The sequence below is a fragment of the Staurois parvus genome, unplaced genomic scaffold (assembly GCF_062004578.1).
Source record: "Staurois parvus isolate SC_StPar_1 unplaced genomic scaffold, SC_StPar_1.0 ptg000446l, whole genome shotgun sequence".
Taxonomy (NCBI): Eukaryota; Metazoa; Chordata; class Amphibia; order Anura; family Ranidae; genus Staurois; species Staurois parvus.
In genome coordinates this window covers 1,149,960-1,169,124 of record NW_028318242.1, presented here as the reverse complement: position 1 = coordinate 1,169,124, position 19,165 = coordinate 1,149,960, and the positions used below count along the sequence as shown (strand labels likewise).

Sequence of the window (19,165 nt, the reverse complement as noted above, 5' to 3'; positions counted from 1 at the left end):
AGAATTAACAACTTGAGCTCCAGAAGATTTTACCCCTCTCATGACCAGGCCATTTTTTGCTATTTAGCATTGTGCTACTTTAACTGGAAATTGTGCAGTTGTGCAATGCTTTATGCAAATGAAATGTTTATCATTTCTTTTCACACAAATAGAGCTTTCTTTTGGTGGCATTTGATCACCACTGGGTTTTTTTTCTTTTTGCAATATAAACGGAAACATACTGACGTTTTTTTAAAAAAAAAAAAACATTTTCTACTTTCTGTTATAAAACATATCCAATAAAATCAAACTTCATCATAAATTTAGGCCAAAATGTATTCTGCTACATGTCTTTGGTAAAAAAAATCCCAGTAAGTGTATATTAATTTGTTTGCGTGAAAGTTATAGCATCTACAAACTATGTAGATATGTATATATATATTTGAAAATTGATCCGTTCTGATATACTGATTGCCTATCTCATTTCTTGTGGTCCTAAAATGTTAGGACAGTACAAATTCCCCCCCAATTACCCTTTTTGGAAAGTAGACAGTGAGGTATTTAGCAAGAGGCATTGGGAGTTTTTTGAAGTTGTAATTTTTTGTCACGATTTTATGGAAAATTAAGAAATTGAATAAATTTTTTTACATACGGTCAACAGTGCAGTACTGTACATCATCATCATATGACTGGTGTGGCAGTGATCAGGGACACAAGCTGGTAACAGTATGTAAAAAAAAAAAAAAAAAATTATTACATTTTTTAAACCTTTTTTTTTTTCATTTTTTTAACTTTTATTTTTTTTACATACTATCTTCAGAGTAGTTCATTGTCACCATAGAAACAATTTACTACTCTGAGTGGGTGATCTGGAATTTTGTTGGCTGTTACAGTGAAGATCATTGTAACAGCAAAGTTTTCAACTGCCTTGAATGGATTAACCATTCATGACAGCTGTGATTGGCTACAGTTAATCACATGGCACAGAAAGTTGTGATTGGTCCAGGTACCATGTAACAGCTGTGAGCCAATCACAGCCTAGAAAACACAGCTGTTATGAATTAATTCATAGCAGCTTTGTTGACACTGCGATCACATGATCACCGGGACAGGAGGACTGGGATCCGTATTCCGCTGTGCCTGGTGGACACAGCAGTGGCAGGGGGGCATGTGGTGTGCCCCTGAACAGCAGCAGGCAAAATGATGTACATGCATGTGATATTTGCCTGCAGGTGTCACCCTGCTGTAGTCTATGTACTGCGGCTGGTCAGCAAGTGGTTAAAGAACTTCAGGTTTCTGGTGTAATAAACTACTGTCTCATTAAAAAAGAACATGTCATAAAGAAATTATATCCAATAGGAGACATTTTGTACCTATGTGATATAAAGTGGAATGAAAGAGAGATATATAGAAAAAAAGTGTTACAAAATAAAGTTACACCCTCTAGAAACCACATGTATCAAAAAAATGTTGATCCCACCCCTCCCTCACTTATTCATATGGGGCACCTATGTATGAAAGTGTTGCTTGTGCTACACATGCTATATATTGCTCCTTATGCCTGAAAGAGGGCAAAAATTCTAACGCCATTATTCATGGTAAACTAAAGTGAGGACCTGTAGGGACTTTTAAAGCATTGCGAAAAAATAGGCTCTCCAAGTTCATTATTTTGCAGGTGCATGCAATTTTAAAGCTTGACAACTTGGTTACCTAAGTACTCGGCACAATATCACATTTTATTAAATTTAGTGTATTTTTTACTAAAAAAAGTTTCACTTGATAAACTGTTGTACAAATATCATGTGCAGATTACAGTAAACTATGTGTTGCACAGTTAAAAATGTTGAATCAATATTTTACACAAATATAATCCAATAATGTGAAATAATTCATAACAATGATAAAAATACATTTTTAAATAAGGCTTAAATAAGGTAATTCATAACAATGGTAATAAATAATAATTCAATTGTGACATAAATAAATATAAAAAACATATATGTAATGCAGTCCACCAACCCAAAGGTGTAGATAAAAATCATGCTCAGTTTGTGCATCAAATGACAGTATGAAGTGGCTTGTGCTTCCAATCCTCACCATCATGCATGTCACCAAGAAAAGTATAAGCCTCTTACCAGAAGCGAAGACTTTAAAAACAAGGTCTGACAGCACTTTGAGACTGCCCAATACCAGATGGATAGATCAGCACTCACAGCTCAAATGGCGATCAGCCTTTAATACGATAACTCTGGACCCCATTCATACCATGACGTCAGCCAAAATCACGTGAACAAATCAATCAGCAGATCCACACAAAACGAGGAGGGAGTCGCTCATGGTATAGTATGTACAAAAAATTTATTCAAAAACCATAGACATATACTTACAAACATTTAAAATCAAGGAGCGTAGAAAATACAAGGCATCCTGTGCCTCGGCAGGTGTGATTACATCACTGCTAAGTCTCCACTGATGCGTTTCGTCCTGAAGGACGTCATCACTGGAGCAACAGAGATATTGAATAGGTTCAACAGAGAAGATTATACAGTAAGTCCCCAACTTACAAACGAGTTCCGTTACAGGAAAACTATACAATGTAAAGCATAAAAAAGTCAACACAAAAAAATACTTTAACCGCCTCCCGCCCACCATATAAGGTAATGACGGGCGCAAGGCAGTTCTCTCGTTCTGGGAGGACGTCATATGACCTCCTGCCATTCTAACCACGCATATCTACACTGATCATCAGGGCACTGATGATCAGTGTGCCCTGATGATCAGTGTAGCCCCAGCAGTGCCACCTGTCAGTGTCCATCAGTGCCAGCTGTCAGTGCTCATCAATGCCACTTGCTAGTGCCACATCAATGCCACATATCAGTGCCTACCAGTGCACATCAATGCCACAGATCAGTGCCTATCTGAGCTGCCTTTCAGTGTCAGCTATCAGTGCCAGTCAATGCCACCTAGCAATGCTAGTCAGTGCTGCCAATCAGTGCCGCCTATCAGTGCCAGTCAGTGCCGCCTATCAGTGCCACCTATCAGTGCCATATATGAGTGCTGCCTTTCTGTGCCCATCAGTGATGCCTGTCAATGCCCATCAGTGCCACCTATCAGTGTCCATCAGTGCAGCCTATCAGTGCCCATCACTTCAGCCTCATTAGCACACCATTTTCAGTGATTTTTGGTTTGTTTAGCAAAAAATAAAATCCAGAGGTGATTAAATACCACCAAAAGAAAGCTCTATCTGTCTCAAACAAATGATAAAAATGTCATATGGGTACAGTGTTGTATGACCGCGCAATTGTCATTCAAAGTGTGACAGCGCTGAAAGCTGAAAATTGGCCTTGGCAGGAAGGGGGTATAAGTGCCCTGTAGGCTAGCGGTTAAATGAACTATTTTTACTTTTACAGTTACCTTAAATTGGTGGTACGGTACAGTACAGTACCACAACTGGCATATAGTGGAAGAGAATTACTAACTGGAGGAGGGTGGGGAGGTGGGAGATGGTGGAGCTGAAGGATCATCAGCAATAGGAGATGGAGGGAAAGATGGAATTTGGCCCATACCTGATGTTGATGGAGCTGAAGGATCATCAACAATAGGAGATGGAGGGCAAGATGGAATTTCACTCACACCTGATGTTGATGACACAGATATTTTGATGGATTCAATTCTGTCTACCCTCTGGAAAAAATGATCCAGTGATGTCTGAGTAGTAACTTTTTTTTCTCATCATAGATGACTTTGTAGCACGGGATGGCATTCTGAACGGCTGCTGCAACCTTTGTGTATTGTTCTACATTAGGGTCCTGTGCCTCAAAAACCGTGCCTCTTCAAGTAAAGAAAATCCCCTTGCCATTTCCTGTGTTGTGAATCTCTTTGGTTCTTCAGTTACATCTTCTTCTTGGCTCTCTTCTTCTTTTCGCTGGGCCTCCAATTCCATCAGGTCCTCATTAGTAAGCTCGTATGTTGCACAGCAAGGAGTTCAATGAAGTCGTCCTCTTGCAGATCTAGCTCCAGCTTTGTACTAAGGGTAACTAAGTTATTGAAGGCCTCTTTGGACTCCTTACCTATCTTCTCAAGTCCATGAACTTTATGAGCAAATTGTGGGCAAAGGTTCTTCCAAACCCCATTCATGGTGACAGCCAGGGGCGTATTTGCCATGAGGGAAACAAGGTGTTTGCCTGAGGTGGTATTCCTCTCCCTTTCCCATGGAAGTGACACTTAGGACAGGGACTGCTGTTATGTGGGACTGCTGTTATGTGTCTTACCTGTGTCCCACTTCGCTCCGGTCCACAAAGATGCTGTTGGAGGAGGGGTAGAGAGGGTGTCCGTCCGGTTTCTTCATTTCCCAGGTGGATCGCGATGCGAGTGGGATGACATGCCGACCCTCTCATCTGACCACACCCCTGGGTTCACTGGGCAGTCTATGGCAGCCTGCCCCTCCCTTTGCAAGCTCCGACTTCTCGCCAGTGATTGGCCGCTTGATCTGTAGCTCATGGAAAGCACACAGGCAGAGAGGAGGAGCCGAGCAGCAGCACAAGGATCGAGGAAGCTGATTGGAGTGAGGGAGTGGCCAGAGCTGGTGAAGAGGAGGAGAGTGGCGGAGAAGGAAGACAGCTGATCGGTATGGTAAGTGTCTGTGCCGTGCGGCCGGGATCTGGGCAGAGCAGATGGTGCTGCTGTAGCCAAGTATGCTGGCTGTGGATGGGAGAGGGAGGAAGACCCAGCTGGAGCAGGGGTCAGCACAGCAGTGTAAGCATCATTGGTGTCACTGACACCCGTGATGGGGCACTATTCCTCCCACACTGACACTAATGATGGGACACTATTCCTCCCACTGACACTAATGATGGGGCTCTATTCCTCCCACTGACGCCAATGATTGGGCACTATTCATCCCACTGACACCAATGATGGGGCACTATTCCTCCCACTGACACCAATGATGGGGCACTATTCCTCCCACTGACACCAATGATGGGGCACTAATCCTCCCACTGACACCAATGATGGGGCACTATTCTTCCCATTGATACCAATGATGGGACACTATTCCTCCCACTGACACCAGTGATGGGGCACTATTCGTCCACTGACACCAATGATGGGGCACTATTCCTCCAAATGACACCGATAATGGAATAAAATAAGAGGTGGAGCGCTAATAGGAAGAGGTGGAGCCTAAAGAGGAAGGGGTGAAGTTTACATATGAAGGGGTGGATCTTAAACAGGGGTGGGACAAATGTATTTAATATTTTTTGAAAGTCGCAATAACTCCTTGGTCCATAGGTTGGATGAGCGCCGTAATATTCTGTGGCCGATGCACTACTTTCATGTTGGGATGAAAGTCATTCATGAATTGGGGGTGACCTGGTGCATTGTCAAGCTGCAAAAGAATGTTGAATGGGATATCTTTCTCCAAACAATATTGCTCTTATCTCTGGGATAAAGTGGTGGCAAATGGCCTGTGTAACCCAGGCTTTCGAGTTACTCTTCCACACAACAGGTAGAGAGCCCTTGGCTATGTTTCTGAGGGCTCTTGGGTTCTCTGAATGGTAAACTAAGAGAAGCTTTAGTTTCTTATCACCGGAAGCATTGCCACCAAACAATAGAGTAAGTCTGTCCTTTGCTGCTTTGAAACCTGGCATCACCTTTTTTCCTCTTTACTGATGTAACTTTGTTCTGGCATTCTCTTCCAGTACAGTCATGTCTCATCAACGTTAAAGACCTGTTGGGGTAAATAAGCACCTTCATCAATAATTTCTCTAAGTGTTTCTGGAAACTCTTGGCCAGCTATGGTGTCTGCACTCGCAGCCTCACCACATACTTTTACGTTGTGAAGGTCGGCTCCAGCCTTGAATCTGTTAAACCATTCATGGCTGGCAGTAGAAGATGCACACTGTTCACCCCGTTTTTTCTTCAAGTCTTCAAACAGGCTTTAACTTTTTCTTGAATAAGCATTAAGCTGGGTGGAACTCCACGCTGATGCTTATCCTGCATCCACACACTGAGAAGTTTCCTCTATTACGTTACCACACTTTTTAGATATTATTGTTGACTACATAGCAGACTTCACATGTTCCATGATCTTGGCCTTGTGCTTTAGAATTGTGCCAATGGTTGAACGATTCATGTTATAAGAACGAGCGATGTCTGCATTGTCTCCTATGTGATAAGGAAAAAAAATTAGCTAAAAAAAATAAAATACTTTTTTTTTTTTAATAATTGTAAAAAAATGAAAGTTACACCCAAGCACACAACACCCCCCCCCCCCCCCACACACACATATACGCACATACAAACGTAAAAGTACATGCTGGGTCGCCTACACATGAAAACGTCAATTGCGATACACATGTTACACATCAGAGTGAGCAATAATTCTAGCACCAGATCTCCTCCGTACACTATACTGAAGACCTAGAAGGGGCTTCAAAAGCGTCACCTATAGAAAATATAGGGTACTGAAGTTCGTCGCCATGTGGCTGCTAAAACCTTTTTTAATGTTGGTAAGATGCTCACTGATTCTCACTTGCAGTTCCCTCTTGGTCCTGCCCACATATTGCAGGCCACAAGAACATTGCAAGATGTATACCACATTTTTTGTAGAACAAGTTATGAAGCCATAAGTCCTATTAGTGATCATACTGTAGATTGGAATGTTTCAGATCTGATTGTATTCAGTCTGCAGCATCTACATACTGTGCATCTACGACAAGGAAAAAATCCCTGTAAATTCCCAAAAAAAGAATGCCGTATGGGTTGCTGTATGACTGTGGTCAGCAACTACCTGTCGATTGCGGATCCCTCTCCCCCATCCTCCTCCGCTGCTGTTGTCATCCTCAGTACACAGCAGAGAGTGGAGGACAGCATGGCTCCAGATGGAGGAAGGGAGGAGGAGCTGGCCAAATTAACTTTTCATATTACCAAGCTGGCAATTGGTTGTTAGGACCGACCTAGCAGCCAATCACCTGTGGGTTAATATGAAAAGTTCATTTGGCCAGCTCCTCCCGTCCTCCAACCTGAGCTGTGCTGTCCTCCGCTGTCTGCTGTGAACTGAGGACGACAGCAGCAGTGGAGGAGGCTGGGAGAAAGGGGGGGGAGGGGAAGGGGGCCAGAGGTCACTGCTTGGGGGAAAGGGGGGGGGGGGGGCAGAAGAAATTGCCTCTAGCCCCCCTTCCCCCACCAGCAGTGTCCTCTTGCTGGGAGTTCAGTTTTTTAAAATACCTGCCTTCTGACGATCCCCTTTATTGTCCTCCTGGAGCAGCTGAAAGCTGGCAACTCCTCCTCCCACCAGCGTACAGCTGCTGCAGGAGGAAAATCTAGGGGATTGTTTCTAGTAAATGCCTCCCTCTCTGCTCCTCTTGGCCTTTTTCCTCCTTTTTTTCTGCTGCCTGCCCCTTCCCCCAAGTGCTCCCCTTTCAACAGGGCTCCTAAAGAAATTGTGAAAAATATTAAAAAGGTAAAAACTACTGACACCATCCACTGCCCTACTGACACCAACTTCCTTCCTACTGACACTGTCCACTGCTGTACTAACACCATCCACTGCTCTACTGACTGACTCCAACCTCTGCCCTACTGACACCGTCCACTGCCCTACTGACTGACACCATCCACTGCTCTATTGACACTGTCCACTGCCCTACTGACTGACACTGTCCACTGCCCTACTGACTGACACTGTTCATTTTTAAGGTACGTTAAGTTTGTATTTTTACAGTGACATTTGTTTTATTATATTTTTCTACATTATCCTTGCTATTTAGTTAGGCCTTGCTAGTTAATTTTGTTTCTTAAATGGCAGTGAACCTCAGTGATCTTTGATCCCTTTTATGTTGTTCAGATAGATCTCCACCTCTCAAAGGTTGCCTACCCCTGCTCTGTGACGTTAGGAGCAACCAAATGTCTCAAAGCTGGTGCCCTCCTATATATAACTTTTTGACCTAAAACATGATCATTTTTCAAAACCGCCCAATGCTTCCTAAGCAGTTTATTAACTGTTTATATTGAATAGAATAGGTGTTAATGAAAGACCATTCAAAACCCTAATTCCTATCTTCCCTTAGTCTAAGTGCCAACAACTCCTCTCTGTAGTAGCTACCTCTTGAATAATCTCAGTTGTACTAAATGTTGCTTAATAGCCGCTGACTGTGTAATGAAATCTGTCATATTCGAACAGTTACTGCAGATCCTCATAAACTGTTCCTTAGAGACATCTCGCAACCAGGAAGGATGGTGGCAGCTGTTAGTCTGACTGTAAGTTCTGGTCTTAATACCATTCCCCTCACTAAAAATAGATCCAAAAAATTCATTTTCACAGGATTAAATTCTTAATTCCACCTAATACCTAAAGTATTAGAATTCAAGTCTGCCATAAATTCTTGTAATCCTGTCTCATAGCCCTTCCAGACTAACAAGGCATCGTCTATGTAGCAACGCCAGAAAAGCACTTCGCGTCGGAGGGCAGATACCATAAATGGCTTCCTCCTCCCTGTGGGCAATGAAGAAGTGGGCCACACTGGGAGCGAACTTGGTCCCCCATGGCTACTCCTGTTCTCTCTAAATAGAAATTTTTCCCCATACCAAAAATAGTTATGGTTCAAACAGAAACCCAACAATTAAAGGATGAACCTCTTTTGTTCCTCAGGGGGTGTATTCACCCTGTCAAAGAAATGCTTCACCGATACCATTGCTCTATTATGTGGTATGATTGTATGCAGTGAAGAAACATCCACTGTGACAAGCAGATACTGTCCCTCAACATAGACTTCTTGTATGGCATTAACAGTGTCACGGGTATCCTTAAGGTAGGCTGGATGTAGGTACTATATTACTTGAATCAGGGCAGTTATCTCTAGTCACAGGATTACTTAAAGCAGAGCTCCACCCACAAGGGGAAGTTCCGCTTTAAGCCTTTGTCCCCCACTCCCCATTAAAGATTGGCATCTTTGGGGAGCGGGTACCCGAATTTGACAGGTACCCGCTCTCACTTCCGCTGTGATCGCCTAGGCGATTGGAAGTGGAAGTTGTCGTCCCCCCGTAGTCTTCTGGGACACGTGACAGGTTCCAGAAGACTACGGGTCCATTTACAAAGCGCAGCACTTCTCGCGCATGCGCAGTGGGCACCCGGCTGTGAAGCTGCAAGCTGTCACAGCCGGGTGCCCACGCAGAAGATGCTGGTGCCAGGAAGAGAAGACGGTCGCTGAAAACCAGCGGTGGTGAGGACACCGCTGAACCGAGGGACATATTAAAATTTCTTGAGGGGGAAAATTTAAATCTTTTATTTAGTAATGAGTGCAGATCCATCCATCTGGGATTGGGCTTTCTCACAAAGCGCTGTTAGACCTTGTTTTTAAAGTCTTCGCTTCTGGTAAGAGGCTTATATTTGGTGACATGCACGATGGTGAGGATTGGAAGCACAAGTCACTTTTATGCTGTCATTTGCTGCACGGACTGAGCATGATTTTTATCTACACCTTTGGGCTGTTGGACTGCATTTCAAATGTTTTTTATATTCATTTATGTCACAATTGAATTATTATTTATTATCATCTTTATTATCATTGTAATGAATTTCCTTATTTAGGCACTTCATTGGAGCATTTATGTCACAATTGAATATTAGAGATTTATTTTTATCATTGTTATGAATTATTTTACATAGGCACTTTTTTGGATTATAGTTGTGTAATATATTGATTCAACATTTTTAACAGCGCAACACATATAGTATATTGTGATCTGTGCATGTACTTTGGTGAGAACACATAATGAGTGCAGCTGTTGGTCACATATTGTTTGATAAATAATTTTTTACACACATAGTATGGGGTAGTAATTGTACAAATATCATGTAACCTAAAAAATGGAACTACCACCATTTTATTCTCGGTGGATATCTGCTTTCAGAAAATAAGTTTGGGGGTTTTAACTAATTATCTGGCCTAAAATGATTTTTAAATGTGTGCAAAAAAACCCCAAAAACATAAAAATGACTCGGAACAGTGAGGAATTAACCACTTGCCCTCCAGAGGATTTATCCCCCTTCCTGACCAGGCCGTTTTTTGTTATACAGCGCTGCGTTATTTTAACTGACAATTGCGTGTTCATGCAACGCTGTACATAATTAAAATTTATGTCCTTTTTTCCTACAAATAGAGCTTTCTTTTGGTGGTATTTGATCACCTATGCGGTTTTTATTTTTTGTGCTATAAACAAAAAAAGACCTACAATTTTTGAAAAAAAGCAAATATTTTTGACTTTTTTGCTATTAAACATGTCCAATAAAAAAATACAAATGGCGCTATATATACTGGAATTTTTTTTATTATATATACTAGTAATGACAGCGACCAGCGACTTATAGCGGGATGGTACTAATGACACTGGGCAGGAAGGGGTTAACTTTTGCCCATCAAAGGGTTAACTGTGTGCTGTGTGTGTTTTACTGTGTGTGCTGTTTTACCTTGGAGATATTCTGTTTTGTATTTGTCTGTTGTGCACAGAAATACAAAGCAGCATGTCCTTGCTGGCAAGAGCGATACCTGTGTTGTTTACACACAGGTCTCTCCTCTGTCAGCTTTGCCCGACGATCGCCGGGTAAAGGCGGGCAATCTCCGGCCCGGGCCCAGTGATTGACATGACTAGTCGCCAATGGTGGAGTGGGTAGGGCAGTGTGAATGCGCTCCCTACCTGGAAATGCAAATCACACACATACAGTGGGGCGGTGGGGAAGCTGTTAAAGGAGGTTTTTCATGTAATTTAAATTGGATTGCCAAAAATAACTATCTTTTGTACTGCTATTACAATGCTGATGTTATAAAATGGAAGTGTATGCTGTGACTATAGGACTCCTTTAACCTCCCTGACGGTATTCCCGAGTGTAGCTCGGGGTAACATTTCAGTACCAAAAGCGGTAACCCCGAGCTACACTCGGGCTTACCCTGCGGCACTGCTCCGGCAAGTTGTCTTCACTTACCTTACCCTGCGCTCCCACGATGTGTCCCCTGCAGTGTCCCCGGCCATCTCCTCCGCCCGATGCCGGCATCCGGCTTCTGTGTCCTGTCCCTGTGACGTCGGGACGTACGGGCGCTGCCGCCGCCGCCGGCGGGAAATTTAAAAATTTTAAAAAATGTCTTTTTTTTTTTACATTTTACACAGTAAAACATTGCTGTTTCAACCTATTTCACATACATATTGTCCCTAGTGCTTTGTCCTGCGCCCTGCCTGCATTTTGTCTATTCTTTCTGCCTGGAAACTGAGAAATGTCCATGGCGTCCAAAAAGTGTCCCTTTAGGTCAAAAGCGGTTTAGATCAGCTAGAGAACAGCGATAGTAAATCAGAACCACTTGCAGAATTGAGTGATAATGATTCGTGGGGGAAATTCGTCATCAGAAACTGAAAACGATTTTGCGACTGAGCTCAGCAATGTGCGAACTTGGCGCTCTATTTCACATTTCAGTGTTTTTGGTTTGATTATATTATTGAATTAAATTTTTTATTATTTTTATATTATTTTTATGATTATTTATTAAATTATAATTTATGATTTCGTGTTTCAAATTTTATCATACCCGGGATGTTTACTAGACTCTTGTTCGGACAGATTTCAGTGAGTTTTTCCTAAAAATTACAGCCTACAATAAAAAAAATACATATTTCCATGCAAAAAAATGGTACCGCTTTCAGCACCAAAAATCTGAAATAATCATACCGCCAGGGAGGTTAAGGAAGTGATATTGTACTGTTTTGTGTAGCTATGCAGTCAGCTTTTATCATTTGTTTTTCAGGCAGGCTGGTGTGAGAAATGGAATGATGTTTGGGAAAGCTAAGCAGCTTTGTCCTGATCTACAAGTTGTTTCGTATGATTTTGATGCATACAAAGAAGTTTCCATGACCTTGTACAGAACATTGGCAAGGTAAAGGTTCCTTGGAATTACACCTATAACCTACCGCATATATTATAATTTGATTATTACTGAGCGAATTCCTTTTGTTTATTTTCTCCTTTTAGGTTGTTTAGTCTGTTTATTAAATTTATTTTTAAGCCTTTGTTATAATTGATTGTTTTAGATTTGTAGAACAAAAAATACTTAATTAACCACTACTTTTACCGCCTTCCTGCCCAGGCCAATATTCAGCTTTCATTGTTGTCTCTCTTTGACAACTGTGCGGTCATGCAACACTGTACCCATAAAAAATGTGTATAATTTTTTTCACACAAATAGAGCTGTCTTTTGATAGTATTTAATCATCACTGAGTTTTTTTGTTGTTTTTTTTTTTGGCTAAATAAACAAACTAAAACTGAAACTTTTCAGTCCACAAACCTTGGTATATATATCTGACAATCGATCCATCCTGATGTACCCATCTCATTTCTTGAGGCCCAAAAACTACAGGATAGTACAAATACCCCCCAAATACAGTCCAAGGTATTTAGTAAGAGGCATGATACGTTTTTTGGAGGTTGTATTCTTTGTTACATATAGAAATTTAAATTAAAAAAAAAAACAAAATTCACAATTTTTTTTTTTTACATATTGTCACAAGTCCAGTACAGCGTTATTATATAACTGGTGTGGCGGTGACCAGGGACACTGACTGGTGACAGTATGTAAAAAAAAAATTATTTTTATTTTTTTCAAATTTTTCTATTATTTTTTTATTTTTTATTACATTATTTTTATTTATTTTTTTTTCAACACACTGTGACCAAAGCAATACAATGTTACCATAGTAACATTGAGCTACTCTGGGCAAGTGATTAGGATTTCTTTTTCACACATTATGATTGCTAATACCAATGTATTTCATTGATATTTGCAATCATTTTTACTGAATGAAAATGATTCATTCAGACTTTTGTTATGATTAGCTGTGATTGGGCAAAGTTCATCACATGATACAGATGGGCTGTGATTGGCCCTGTCTGTACCATGTGACTGCTTTGACCAATCACACCTAACACAATTGTATAAAATGGTTGGCATGACAGGAAGCTATCCATTGCATACAATTGACATGTGATCTGCTGTGCTTGGTCACAGTGGTCACATGACACTGGCAACGGGCCGGTGTAGTGATATGTCATCGGCTGTGTCCTGTGGACACAGCCGGTGACAGATTGCGCCACTGCGCGGCCGCTTTTGACAGGACGTCATATGACACCCAGTCACAAGGAGGAGTGTTCCGCCCAGCTGCCAATCTGCTATAGGCCGCGCGGAAAGGTGTTAAGACATATATTATACAATCTTATTGTACAATTTTCCTTTAGATTTATCAAAAACCATATAATATGAGGTCAAACCTAAACACTTTCAATTGGTATTTAACCAGATTGGATTTTTCACTACATAGTTAAAGGTAAATCTAAAAGAGATGCTTATCAGTTAAGATCTAAGCTAAATTAGTGATACCATGTCTATACTAGATATTAGAAAGTGGCATCATACAAAGCTGAGGCAAAGGTCAAAGTAAAGTGTGACTAAAAACCCCCGGATTAGCAAGTTTGGACATAGCCATGTCCGCTAGCTTGAGACACTGAGTCATCATCAGATTAGAAGAGTGTGGGTCTGTGTAACCTAAAACCCTCAATTATTAATAGTAAGAGGGTCTAATGAAGGGGTACTACTGTTGGAGACCATACGGTGGTTTGGCACTTTTCAGACTTGTAAAAGTAGTACTGGTAAAAGTTAGCCACAGAGCGATTTTCAGGTCCAGAGCTTTGACCTGTCTGTGATCTGTTAACTAGAGCATTCGGGGTGAGCACTGGAAGCCACCTTGTTTTTTGCTGTGCTAGGTGCCTTTCAAATGTTTGGTACCACTGTTGCTACCCCAGAAAGGGGTAATGCTAAGGGATTGAGTGTTGATCTTATCTGCTGGGTGGAGTGTCACGCTTTTTTCTTTTCCACCAATCAGCATAGAGGAAGCATCACCCTGCTGCTTCTCCTGCTTTGCAAAAGCACCACATTGAACTCTGAATTTTGGCCAAATCCTACTGCCCACCTTCAGTGACCTGGCCACCTCCATGTGGGTGTAGCATGTCTGTATTCAGATATATAGCGAACAGTCCTGCCTTGAGTGGCCCCCAGCTTACACTGTTAAGGTGATTTTTATTCTGTACTCTATGAGAGCACAGATTTCTGGAATCCAATGACTCTATGCTTATTGGGTCTATCCCTTAGGTCCGCTGGATGAGGCCAAAACCCCCACCCTGTTGTCAGGGACCTCTACTGCAGTCACACAAGACGTTGTGCCAAATGTGATGGGGGAGGCAATGGAGTTTCTTGTCTTAACAGATTCTGCACTGCCTCCCTATCTCAAGCTGACATTTGTGGAAGCTGCTATGTGTTATTGTATTATTTTAACATGTGGTGAAAGTAATACTGTTGATGGGTTGTGGTTGAGGGTGTGGAGGAATGCTAGACAACAAAAATGCTTTATTAACAGAGCTAAATTAGGACAATTGGTATATATAGTTTTAAAAATTCCGATGTTTTTGTTTTCTTGTTTGCACTCCTTAAATCCTAGTTTTCTGTGGAAAATTCTGCTCTCTGTCCTGTGTTGGCTCTCACCTAATCTGTCAGGCAGAATGGGTTAGATCCCTTAAAAAGAATCTCCACTGTCCGGGTAGGCCCCTTTTGTTGGGGAGTAGATACTTGAATCCTTACATTTTAGTTGTGATAACTTTCTAGAAGCGCTTAAATTTGTGTCTTATATGTCTGATGTCTATACAGAGACCATATTCAAAGAGTTTCTGACTTGCTTGGCCTTCGAGTAACATCATATCTTGGGATCTACACTTGATATCAGCATCAATGATTCCTTTAGGCAATCTGGTGTAGAGTGTGCCCCTTTAGGCTCACAGGCTAATCCCTTGCTTCAGGCACGCTCTTTAACTACTCCCTCCTTGCTTTCTTGTGCTAAATCAGATTGACTTTTCCCAGTCCCCTTGGATTCCTTTTTCCCGTGGACCTATTGCTCCAGTCCCTGTGTCAGCTCGGACCATCACTCTCTCCTTTTTGGAAGATTCCATGCCTATGGGCAGCACAGTGGCTAAATGGTTAGCACTTCTGCCTGACAGTACTAGGGTCGTTGGTTTGAATCCCAGCCGCGGCACCACCTGCCTGGAGTTTGCATGTTCTCCCTTGCCCTGCGTGGGTTTCCTCCGGGTACTCCAGTTTCCTGCCACACTCCAAAGACATGCTGGTAGGTTAATTGGTTCCTGTCTAAATTGGCCCTAATATGTGTAAGTATGAATGTAAGTTAGGGACCTTAGATTGTACGCCTCTTGAGGGTTAAGGACTGATGTGAATGTACAATATATATGTGTAAAGCGCTGTGTAAATTGACGGCACTATATGAGTACCTGAAATAAATAAAATAAATAATAAATGCCCATGTGGAACTGAAGGACCTTAGTGGTAGCCCTCTCTAGAGGGGCCTTTTGACCGATTAGGTTAACTGCGGCCAGCTTTTCCTGCTCCTCACGGGAAGGAATCTGAATCCTTAGTGTTACCAAGGCACACACCTAATATTTTTTAGAGCCTTGACTCATGTGTTTTACCTAGGGCCTTTCCCCATTGTGGAATATTCAAATGACCTCCACAGAAAAGTGTAGGTATTGTGGATCTTCGTAAACAACATCTTCCCGTTTAACACCTGCAAGATCCATCCAGTCAGGTTTCAGTGTTGGAACCTGTTATTGGGGGGCGAGGATACTCAGCATGGTTGCTTGCTGTAAACATTTACAGCATGTTTACATTCAGGCCTCCTAGCCATTAGACAGGGCTACTTTTCTTTCCTCCCCTGCAGACGTTTTTGGGTGTTTGATATACCTCCTATCAGAAAGGTTTCTGCCTCCTCCCATTTTTTTCTTGGTCTTTTTCAGCCCCCTTCCTACCTGTTGCAGGTCTAATTCTTAAGCAGTCTAACATGTCTGTCTATGTGGACAAGGTGGTCCTTGGTGTGAGCATTCACTTTCTGCATCAGGTGGCTAGCAGGGATTCTTCTCCCCATTATTAGGGGGTGTCTCTCCCTGGAGAATCATTTTCCCTGAGGCTGAGTTCTAGTTTTCCAAAAAATGTGGTCCCTTTTGTATCTGGAGATCCCACCTTGGGCAAATCTCCTGGCTGGTTCGAACTCTCCTTGGGACCATCGAGTTGCTGCTGTGTTTTCACCACTGAGAAGGTTTGCGAGTCGTTCTTGCGCCAGGAAAGGTACTATGGATCCTGCCCTAAAAGATACCTTGAGTCACAGCCTCTCCCACATTAATCCCTTTAAGAAAGATTACCTGGATGTGAGTTCTTCTGTGTATTCTCTGGGTATGGAGGAGAGGTTCACGCATCTAGGTACACCTCAGACCCTGCATGGTAGATAATAATTTCCCAAGGACTCAGTGCCTCTTTGGGTTGTTATCGGGTAGAAACCCTAATCTCTTGGCGTGGATATACTCTGACAGGAACAGGAAATGCCTTAAAGACTTTGGTGGAGAGGTCCACCTAGGTCTTGCAGCTTCTTGAGGAGTGTCCTTTCACCCCTTTCCCTGGTTTGGTTCCTTGCTCCACTGATGCGGACACTGACTCAGGATTCGGTGTGTCAATAGCATTCCTACACCTATGGCTTGAGTTCAATGATAGCCAGATTTTTGTTTAAGTGGGATCACTCTGGAGTTGCCCAAATACACCTGCTGTATACCAGAGAGGTTCTGGTAGCTTAATTCTTGTGAATATCTGGTTGTTACCATTTCACTAGCCTTGTGTACCCTACACCTTTATTCATAGTGAATTCCTGGGATCGAAATTTCTAAGTTCTGTTGGACTCAGGAATCAACTCGCAAACCTTTTATAGGCTGTTTCACTCTGGATGATTTTGACTTCTCTGGATGATTTTGAGTTCTCATCCCTTGATCCTGGTGGGCTAAGTGCCTTCCCACTACAATATCTGGTTGCGGGTCTTTGTTCCCTACATGGGAATTTGTTGTTGTTCCATTTGTTTCTGGTGGTTTCTCCTTGATCATCTTTTCGTTTGTTCCAGGTACGATGGACTCCTTCCATGTGGAGTCATTCCCCTCTGGTGGTTTTTTTGTGGGTTGATTTTCATCTTGTCCCTCTATTTCTACTGGCAGGGTCTACTAAAATCATTTTCTTGGAGTTCATGGAAGGGCACAGATTCCACCCTTTGTGTTTGATTCGTGCACTTGGTAATGCTTGCTACTAACCCCTCCTCTACAAAGGTATGCTGTGTAGAATAGGGCTTATCCTGGACTGGCCAACATTTTGGTTTTTTTTTTGCCAGTGTCTAGTCCTTCTCTATGCGACAGTATAAGCCAACAGTATCTAAACTCCTGTGTCTACTCCAAGAAACAGATTTTGCAGTGAGTACAAACATTCTCTTGTTTCCTTTTTAAAGTATAGCTAAAGGCAAAACTTTATCTTCCTTTAGTTTGGGATAGAGTAGAGAAGGGTTAGAACTCTTGTTCTTGTTTTTTGTTTGTGCCCCATTACGGTGATTTACTCTTTTTATCCTGTGTACTAGTATCCTCAAAAGTGAAAGCAAAAGAAAATCCACAGGAATGAAGTGGAAATCTTCCTTTGGGGCACTAATTCTGGTGACCCTGGTAACACCCCAAGATTCCCTCACTTTGTAGGGATTTCCTCTCGCTTCCTGTTTTGGCTGTGGGACAGGAAGTGAAGGGAAATGGGGCACAGATGGCAAAAAAGAAACTGACAGGGGTTCTAACCCTCTCTCCTCCCTGCACTCCCAGCTATTACAGGATACTCGGGCAGGAGCCATTGACACACCCTCGTGCGGCACGGGAGCACGCCTGCAAGCCCTTTGCGGAAGATGTGGACAGCGTCAGAGGTGGACCACTAAATAAGTGGAAAGGGAACACTTTGTGCAATATCATTGCACAGAGCAGGCCAATATAAACATCTTTTTAAAGTTACTTTTAACAAAAATAAGCTTTAGTATCCCTTTAAGGAGCTGTAAAGCAGAATTGAATACATTGACCCTACACTATACTGTCTCTGAAACACAGACTGTTTTCATCTGGTGTCTGATCACCTGGTATCTGAATCCAAAAGTGGACCCCATCACTGCTAACCCTGCAAGAACAGTGGTAGCTGTGGATTAAGCACATCACAGTGTGAAGATAATATGTGCTGTGCCCCCAACCTACTATTGTATATAGGAGTTTTGTGGTGGTTTCTCCATGCCCAGTAGGGACTGGCTAGCACTCTTCTGTGTGAAGCCTTTTTCCGATTCATACCAATACAGTTTTCTTTTGGGATAACAGTAGGGACAGTGCTGCAAATATGTTGACTATATGTAATTGAATATAATGAAAATAATTTGCATTACACAATGAACAATTCATACCATAATCTTTTGTGTTTTTCTTTACCAGTTACACTCATGACATTGAAGCTGTGAGCTGTGATGAAGCCCTTGTTGATATCACAGAAATTCTTGCAGAGACCAAACTCAGCCCTGATGATGTTGCTAGTAGTATTCGTGCTGAAATTAAAGAGAAAACTTTGTGTTCAGCTTCTGTTGGAATGGGTTTGTATAATTATACTTCTCAAATATGCGACTGAGAAATTAGAGAATTGACTTTAATTTAACTTTTTTGCAAACTAAGCTGGTCATATACTTCACAGTGTGCAAAAATGATTCACTGATTTCACAAAGTCTGCACTGGGGGGGGAGATGCTGTTCATTGTCCTGGCGACAGCTTATCTTGGGGAAAGCAATTGCAATCAGGCTCAGTTTTCAAACCTTTCTGTCTCTGTTTTCCCCTGACGATGATAAAGTCAGACTATCTAATGCCAGCCATAGACGGTTCAAAAATCGGCTGATTTTCGCACTGTTAGTGGGTTAATTCGTTGGCCGGTTTTTGTGTTTTTTCCACTTTTGGATTATCAGTCATGTTGGAAAATTCGTGGAAAACGACCAATTTTCGCGTCAATGATGGTCAAATTGTACGATTGTTTTTATGAAAAAAATCTGCACATGAGCCGTGACCTGGAAGGAACAGAAGTTTTGCCTGTTATATGGGGTGAACTTTATGACTTGGTCGGCCGATTTTCATGATAATTGGTGGTTACGTCCGTTTAACGACCGACCGATGTTTCCTTTATCAGACGAAAAAACAGCCGGTTTTCGAGTTGTGTATGG

The 19,165-nt window shown here is 42.1% G+C and overlaps 1 protein-coding gene across 1 annotated transcript in view; it reads left to right on the top strand.

Moving 5' to 3' along the window:
• Nucleotides 1–19,165, top strand: part of REV1 (REV1 DNA directed polymerase) — a 110,735-nt gene that overhangs the window by 50,692 nt on the left and 40,878 nt on the right. The window contains exons 10-11 of the mRNA XM_089688110.1: nucleotides 11,775–11,903; nucleotides 18,396–18,550. Of these exons, the coding sequence (XP_089544236.1) occupies nucleotides 11,775–11,903; nucleotides 18,396–18,550 (284 nt within the window). The remainder of the gene's footprint in view (nucleotides 1–11,774; nucleotides 11,904–18,395; nucleotides 18,551–19,165) is intronic.